Source organism: Mus caroli, chromosome 18, assembly GCF_900094665.2.
Source record: "Mus caroli chromosome 18, CAROLI_EIJ_v1.1, whole genome shotgun sequence".
Classification (NCBI taxonomy): domain Eukaryota; kingdom Metazoa; phylum Chordata; class Mammalia; order Rodentia; family Muridae; genus Mus; species Mus caroli.
The window spans coordinates 21507045-21515838 of NC_034587.1; the positions used below are offsets into that span (position 1 = coordinate 21507045).

Here is an 8794-nt window from a genome sequence, read left to right on the forward strand (position 1 = left end):
AAAAAAAAAAGAAAAAAGAAAGAGCTAAAGGACAGTTTCAGATCACTTTTTAATTTTACTGAACCCATCAATATATTTGGCATGGAAATGAAATGGAGCTTTTCAGCAGCTCTTGTCCATAAGAAGTGCTATGAATGAGAACATGGTGCACAGCACCCGAAGAGATCTAGCCCAGTTCAGAGAGAATCTTATCTGAGAATTAAGAGCAACTCTGCAGCCTGGCTCTGCATGGGACTTAGGGGACTTTCATTCCCTTCAGCAGTACCTAACCTGGGTTTTGCATTTGTGTCACAAGCCTAGGGACTGGAGTCCATTCCCTGGGACTCATGTTATAGAAAGAATGAATCAACTCTAATCTCCATCTGTGTGCAATAATACATGTGAATATGCACATAAATGAAACAGAAACATTTTAGAGTGCATAAAAGAAAAGATTTCCATGCACAAAATTACCTGAAGAAAATCTTTTCGAAAGTTTATGATTATTTTAAAGTCTTTATTTCTAGAGCACTTAATTGTTAGGAAATACACGCACACACTAGAAAACTGAAGAAACACTGTGGTATTAAGTCCAGGATATCAGACGTAAGATGAAGGTCTACAAAAATACATTTTCAGTTCAGTTCCTTCCTCTGCTCTCAGTGATGTTCATCCCAGCAGGATACAGCAGAACATACAGGAAAGCTGAGATTCAAGCATCCAAATGCCCCTCATCAGCAGCTTAACTCCTCACAGAAAGCAAAACCATCACATACTGTATGAACGCTTTAAGCAAACCCAATCTGTTTATCTTGCTGATTCTAAACCTTACCTCATGCACAGAAAGGATCCTACCTTGAAACATGCTTGAATGCCTCCACTATTACTGGTGCAAAATCTTTTGTGAACTCTGGCCCCTTCCTTTTGCTGTTTTGAATGACATCATTGGCCAAGTAGAGAAAAGTAAGCTTCCTGTTGGGTTTGGCTAAAAAATTAGAAAATGAAAAAAATTAAGATACTAAAACATCCTCATTTAATTCAGGCAAACTTTTTTAGAACATGAACAGTTCCAACTTCTCCTAACAAACTCATCAAGTCACTGCTACTAACATCTCCAGGGTAGCTACTCAACCACTTCTCAAGGTCAGTCATGTGTTGGGAAGAGAGGTCTTAAAGGGCTCAGTGATGGATCTCTCTATCCCCTTGTAGGTTTATTATGGCGCCTGGGCCACTGGTATCTTCCATTTCTGATCTCATCATCATTCCCAAGCTAAATATATTTTATATACAGAAATACTCAACATGCACAAAAACTACATCTCTGTAAGTCTTTATGCATTAAGCTTTACAAAAAAACCTGAAAATAGCTATTTAGTAAGGTGGTGATGAGTCAGCATTCTAAACATGGAGTCAAATGTATTAGTGGACTCAAAGTCATTAAACTATTGTGAAAAAGCAGAGTACAAAATATAGAACAGATTGCAAGACATATCACTCAATTATGTATATTGCCTTATGCAATACATATTTGCCATTTGACCAATAAGACAAAATGATAAAAGGTTAGATTTTTTTCCTCTTTAGATTACATACACGACCTATGTCACTGAGTCCATCTTGATAAAACATTCTTCTGCCTGCTATATAGTCTGTGGTATCATGAAGCCACAAGATTTCAATAGCTGTGGTCAGAGTATATTTTTACCAGTTAGTTTTGACGATAAGGTTCAGAAGCAGAAGATATTGTTTAACTTTTATCAAGACAAGGCTTGCAAGTTGAAGAGTTCTACAGACTGGGAATACAGCTCTATGGAAGAACATTTACTTGGTATACATGAGGCCTTGGAAGAAGATGTGGGTGGGGGCAGGGGGTAGACAGAATTGGTTGGATAACTATGAACAAGAATTCCCAGAAAGAAACTGTCTGCAAAGGAATGTTATGAAGAGGTTGGAATGTCATAGACCCAGAGTCTAAGGACAATTTATCTTCAGTTCTCTTGCTCCTCCTTGGCCACCTCTGTGCCAGGCCTAATATCCTGTGACTAACAGAGAAGGATCCCTCAGAAGTATGAACAGATCCCCTAGTTTCCAACAATTAAAGAACTAAGAAAGAAGTCAGGTGTGATGACACATGCCTTTAGCCTCAGCACTCAGGAGGCAGAGGCAGAAGGATCTACTTGAGGTCAAGGCCAGCCAGCCTGATCTACAAAGCTAGTTCCAGTACAACCAGGGCTACACAAAGAATCCCTGTCTTGAAAAACTAACCCCTCCCCCCAAAAGAGCTAGGAAAGAATCCTGTCAGATAGCACTAAAAGCCTGTAGCAGGGTTCTCTCTGTTTTGCTATAATCTGCTTTTCAGATGTACTCACTAAGGTACTTGAAAAGTATTGTGATTTTATAGCTTTCCTTGCTCTGTTACTATAAAATTCATGAACTAGGCTAGGCATGGAGGCTCATGCCTTTCCTCTCCCCAATTAGTAGGTAGAAACAAGAGGATCTCTGGGAGTTCCAGGCCATCCTCGTCTATACAGTGAGATCCTAACTCAAAGCACAGACAAGTGTGGTGCCAAAGAGGCAGGCACAAGTCCATCTCTGGGTCCAGCTCAGACTGCATGGCCCTAACACCAAGATATTATTTTCAATTTTTCCTCTTGTGGAACCAAGGTTAAAATATGAGAAAATCTGAGTACTCCCTATAAAGCCAGATGTGATAGCGAACACATTTAATCCCAGCACTTGTGAGGCAGAGGCAGGCAAATCTTTCTGAGTTCAAGGCCAGCCTGGTCTACAAATTGAGTTAGTTTTGGGACAACTAGGGCTGTTACACATAGAAACCTGTATCAGAGCAAGGAAGGGAAGGAGGGAAGAGGATGGGAAGAGAGGGAAAGAGAGAAGAAAGAGAGGGAGAGAGGAAGAAAGGGAGGGAGAGAAGGTCGGAGGGAGGGAATCATGAGAATGCTAGGAGGAAATTGCAAAAAAAAAATATTTATAAATAAATTTAGGCTGGGCGTGGTGGTACACGCCTTTAATCCCAGCACTTGGGAGGCAGAGGCAGGAGGATTTCTGAGTTCGAGGCCAGCCTGGTCTATAGAGTGAGTTCCAGGACAGCCAGGGCTACACAGAGAAACCCTGTCTCGAAAAACCAAAATAAATAAATAAATTTAGACAGTTTTAAACATAATAGCCATTAATATTTTTCACACAGGCCTGTAACAGTGGCACCTGGGAGATAGCTGCAAAAAGACTGAGAGTTTAAAGCCAGCCTAAGATGTAGAGTAAGACCCTGTCTAAAAACCTAAAAAGCTAGGGTTGTGGCTCAGTAGTAGAATATTTGCCTAGCATGCATTGAAACCTGGTTTTTCCATCTCAAATTTCTAATTCCCTAAAGAAACTCTGGGGTGGCAGGCAGATCATCAATCTAGGCCATAAATCTGACCTAGTCAGTTCCTACACTTTTGCTGTTCACAAGATTCCCTAAAGACACCTAGTTTCCATATCTTCAATTTAAACAGTTTTTATGCTATGTTTGCTGTGTGCCAAAGATCATAACTGGCACAAAAAACAAAAACATCTTTCCTACCCTGTTCATGTTTTGTTGTTGTTGCTGTTGTTTGTTTTTTTGTTTTTTTGTTTTTCAAGACAGGGTTTCTCTGTATAGCCCTGGCTGTCCTGGAACTCGCTCTGTAGACCAGGTTGGCCTTGAACTCAGAAATCTGCCTGCCTCTGCCTCCCAAGTGCTGGGATTAAAGGCATGCACCACCACTGCCTGGCCATGTTAAAAATTTTTGCATGCTAGTCACACACTGGCAGATTAAATACTAAAATGCATGTTCCTTCTTCCTTTACTTCCTCTTCATTAATAGTCACAACAACATGAAAGCAATGATAAACACAACACCCACTATGCCCTTCTTATGTTTTGCTATATTATCATCAAAGTATAAGCCAAGTAAGTGTCACTCACTATCTGTATCATGTAGTACTATCACTGTACTGTATCCCACTTCCCTGAGGGAAACCATATGCTGCTCTGGGTGGACAAGTATAAACCCTTTCCCTAGAGCCAGTATATCAAAACACACACACACACACACACACACACACACACACACACACACACGGGGAGTGAAAAATCTATTACAAAGAAAGGTTTGCCACAGCCATACTGGTAATCCCACACTCAGAAGGCTGAGGCAGGAGGACAAGTTTAAGGTCAGTGTGTAATATGTTATGGGACTTATTCTAAAACAAAAACTATACTGGGTTGCAGGACAGATCAACAGATAAAAACAAATAATTGCTGACAAACTTGACCATCTGAGTTTGATTCCCAGGTCCCATGTTGTCCATGGACCTCCACAGATGGAATATGCCCAGTGAATAGACGTAGTGATGGTTTTTAAAAGCTCTATTAAGCCAAATGTGGTAGTGCTGACCTATGACCCTAGTGCTGGGAGGCAGACGGAAGGAAGATTTAGAACTTAAGGCCTACCCAGTAAACAGCAAGAGTGAGACCAACATGAGCTAGAGAGACCCATCTCAAAGAAACCATAACAATGCAATTTAATTACATTTTCTGAATGAATTTTGCCAAAGGATTAATTATAAATGATGAAGAGATGACACGTTTCTTCCTTTATTAACTCAGGTAATTAGTATTTACCATATTTACTGGCACTAGGAATAAAAGACTTGCAGTCAGGCACACACAAACCTACATACACTTAGCACACAGGAAAACAAATAAAATTTAAAAAGTAGTCACCCTTTAAAAAGACAATACCAAACTATCAGAAGTTTAAGCTTCACTGTTTAAAAAAAGGCTTACAGCATTTCTGCAAGGGGATGGTGGGCAGGCACACAAATACCCCTTCTAGAAAGCTCAATCAACCAGGAAAGATCTGTATCCTGAGTAGAACAGTGGTCCTAACTGGGAGGTAGTAAGAAACTTCGGAAGGCAGGGGTCTTGATGGAAGAAGGTCACTGAAGACATTCCCTTAAAAGCTGTATTTGAATCTGGCTGCCCCTTCCCCTCTCCCTCCTGCTTCCGGACAGCAGTCAAGGTCACCATAAGGCTGCTTCTCCACAGTTCCAAAACCAAAGAAGCCAACCAACCATGGACTGAACCATGAGTAAAAGAAAAGCCCTCTTCCACTTCTGGTTTTGGTTTGTGGGTGTTGATGAGACAAGGTAGGCCTTAAACTGGGAGTTTTCTCGCCTCCAGTTGACTATCTCAGATACTGCATCACAGTAGTTGCAAGTTACAACTAAACCCTGAGAATACTACAAAGGGCCAGATTGGAGGAGGAGGAGGAGGTGGTGGTGGTTCCAAACTGGAGCTGAGATTTCTGTCTTGCTCTCCTTGCCCACCTTAACCACCTCTATCAATTCCCTTACTTTCTAGAGGGGCAATGCTTACATAGAAGAAAAGGTGTTCTCTTCACTGTCATGATGTCCTGCCTCCTCCTAGTGCCAAAACAATGGGCCAAGGACCTCAGACAAAACCTGTGAAGCCATGAGCCAAAAACTTTCCTCCTTAGACATTGTTGATGTAAGGGATTCTGTGGCACTAATAAGAAAGGCTACTAATGCAGTTTGAGCCTCAATGCTATACCCATTTCACACAGGTCTCGGACGATACTAATGCTATCAGTCTGAGGCCCATACTTTTTTTTAACGTAAGTTCTCAGTCACTATATAGCCTTAGCTAGCTTAAACAGAGTCCCTATATAGACCAGTTATACCTTGAACTTGGGCTTATTCTATTGCCTGTCTCCAGAGTGCTGCAAACACAAGTATACACCAACATGCCTAGCTGAAGACAGACATGAGAAGACACAATCTCTTCAGCAAATAAATTGCATGAAATAAAAAACAATACACAAACAAGAACAGGGGAAGGATGCCAGGCATAGTGATTGCACACCTTTACACCCAGAGCTCAAGAGGCAAGGCAGGCAGAGCTCTGAGTTTGAAGTCAGTCTGCCTGATCTACATAGCAAGTTCCAGGTCAGTCAGAGATACACAGTGAAATCCTGTCTCAAAGTTAAAGGAGGAGGGTAAAGAAAAGAAAAGATCTGACAACCAAAAGTTTCTTACTACCTCCCAGTTAGGACCACTGTTCTACACAAGATACAGATCTTTCCTGGTTGATTGAGCTTTCTAGAAGGGGTATTTGTGTGCCTGCCCACCATCCACTTGCAGAAATGCTGTAAGCCTTTTTTTAAACAGTGAAGCTTAAACTTCTGATAGTTTGGTATTGTCTTTTTAAAGGGTGACTACTTTTTAAAAAGGGAAGAATCAAACAGCAAAATGAAGAAGTCAGGTTTGGGCTCTACAGCTGAAGCTAGTGCTCAGCTGGAAGGTACTTGCCCACCATATATATTAGCAAACTTTGGATCAATCCCCAGCACTGCATAAACTAGGAAGTAGTGGTGTACACTTGTAATCCCAGCACTTGGAAGGTTAGAGGCAGGAGAACCGTATGTTCAAGGTCATACTTGACTATACAATGAGTTGGAGGCAGCCCTGAATACATGAGAGTCTGTCTCAACAACAATGATGATGATGAAAACCGGATGGTATTCATGCAGTAACTGCCCATTCCTTACTTTTGTGTATGATTGGGGATTTGTTTGGGTTTTTTTCTGAGTTTTTTTGTTTTTGTTTTTGAGACAGGATCTCAAAGAACAAGCTGTGTAGACCAGGCTGGCCTCAAACTCACAGAAATCCATTTGCCTCTGCCTCCTGCCTGCTTAGATTAAAAGGTGTGTACCACTACACCTGGCCTTCAGTGAATAATTTTAAAAGTTCATTATAGGCAATGAGCTAGTGGGATATTCTCATCTCTATGTCCCAATACAAACAGGTGAATAACTTGGTGCATGTATCTCTCAACCACTGTGTGAAACCAGTACACACATAAGACTTTTTCATAAATGAAATGCTATATTATGCTTTAAAAAGAGCCAACACACTTCATTTAGATTGTACCTTTTGTACTGATAAACAGATAAACACTTCCCAACAACTTCCATTTCTTCATGGCTACAGGGTCACATGATATACAGGGTTCAAATCATTTATACCTTTTATCCCATGAATCTGAGCAAATAAATATAGGATGGATTCCAAGAGGCAGAGATGATGAACTGGAAGGTATACAATAAATTTCAACAGATGCTGTCATGTCCATCATGGTACACTCCCTGTAACAACACACTATACAACCAACAAGCATTTAAAATTTTTGCCAATCTTGTGAAATCAACAGTACTTTTATCTGCAATTCCAAACTAGTAAGGGTTTCAAAAACTGACAGTTGTTTGTGTGTTTGTTTTTGGACTTTGTAGACAAGGTTTCTCTGTGTAGCTTTAGCTGTTCTAGACTTAGATCTGCCTGCATGTCTCCTGAGTGCTGGGATTAAAGGTCTGCACCACCACTCAGAGTGAGGCTCTGTTCCTAACACAATTATATTCCCTCTTTGGTAAACATTCCATTCACATAATATTGCCTGATTTCAGCTGAGATAACTGCTTTTCCTTATTAATTTATATTTATGAATAAATTATCCTTTTTCATACTTTAGATATGTTGTTGCTTAAAACTGAAATTTGGCATTTTCTATATTCACAGCTTTAAGAGATTTATGTAGTTAAATCTATATTCTACATGAATCTTGGCTAATAACCTATTTAAAGTAATCATTTAACATGTCAAAAAGTAGTGATAAATGTACATTCTTCCATGTTTGCATAACTGCTTTTTATTCACTCACATGGAATTAGCTTTCTCTATGGCACTGGGTAGAATAAAGCCTCGCTGTTGATACTCCATTGGTTGGTTCTGAAGGATCTGAGTGACCACGGGCCTCCATGCAACAAGTATCTTCCTCAACCACTGTTCTGTTCCATTCTGTGGACTTCTAACTCCTGTGGACTATCTCTGTTTTGAGTAAAATGTGTTTACAGTCTGCCTAGAAACTCACAATGGATACTACTTCCACTACTGACCCAGGTTCTTCCCAGTCTTTTTTTCCCAATAATCTTTAGAATTACTTCTAAACTTGTTTTTAAAAAGATCCTGGGGTCAGCAAGATGGCTAAATCTGTAAAAGTGCTGGCCACTAAACTGACAATCAGAATTCAATCATAGAACATACATGGAAAAAGAAAACAAATTCCATCATGTTGTACACACACACACACACACACACACACAATTTCTCTGCCATTTACAAATTAATCCAGAGACCACTATACTGACCTCTTTATCAAGCAATTTTACATACTGCTTTACTATTCTAAATTTTAAAGCAAAACTTTTGGGGCAATAAAAATGATTAGTGTTTGGCACAGCATTACATTAAATTAGAATCATTAAAAATACTAACATAACTGGCCAGAGATAGATGGCATAACAAGATGCTTGCTGCTAAACAATGCAAACCTGATGACCTAAGCTCCATCCACAGAACCCAGGTAAAGGTGGGAGGACAGAACAACTCCACGGTTGTCCTCTACCTCCAGCTGGTGCTCCATGGCTTATAACCCCCACCTTTCTGCCATCAAATACACAAGAATAAATTTAAATGTTTTAATTTTAGAAAGTACTAATTCAGCATGACAACAAGAAAGTATCTTCTACTGGCAGAGACAGAAATTCAGACAGCTCACCTCAGCACTCAGGAAACAGGACTGGCAGTTCAAGGCTAGCCTAAGCTACATAATGAATACCACCCAGGGTTTTTGTTGTTGTTTTGTTTTGGAAGAACACACACACACACACACACACACACACAGAGGGGAGGGGAGGGG

The 8794-nt window shown here is 40.3% G+C and overlaps 1 protein-coding gene across 3 annotated transcripts in view; it reads right to left on the reverse strand.

Annotated features, from left to right (window-relative positions):
• The window catches only part of Rprd1a (regulation of nuclear pre-mRNA domain containing 1A), a 48865-nt gene that overhangs the window by 22985 nt on the left and 17086 nt on the right, over positions 1 to 8794 (reverse strand). For all 3 annotated transcript variants that reach the window (XM_021150946.2, XM_021150945.2, XM_029471914.1), the window contains exon 2: positions 835 to 964. In XM_021150946.2, the coding sequence (XP_021006605.1) occupies positions 835 to 964 (130 nt within the window). The remainder of the gene's footprint in view (positions 1 to 834; positions 965 to 8794) is intronic.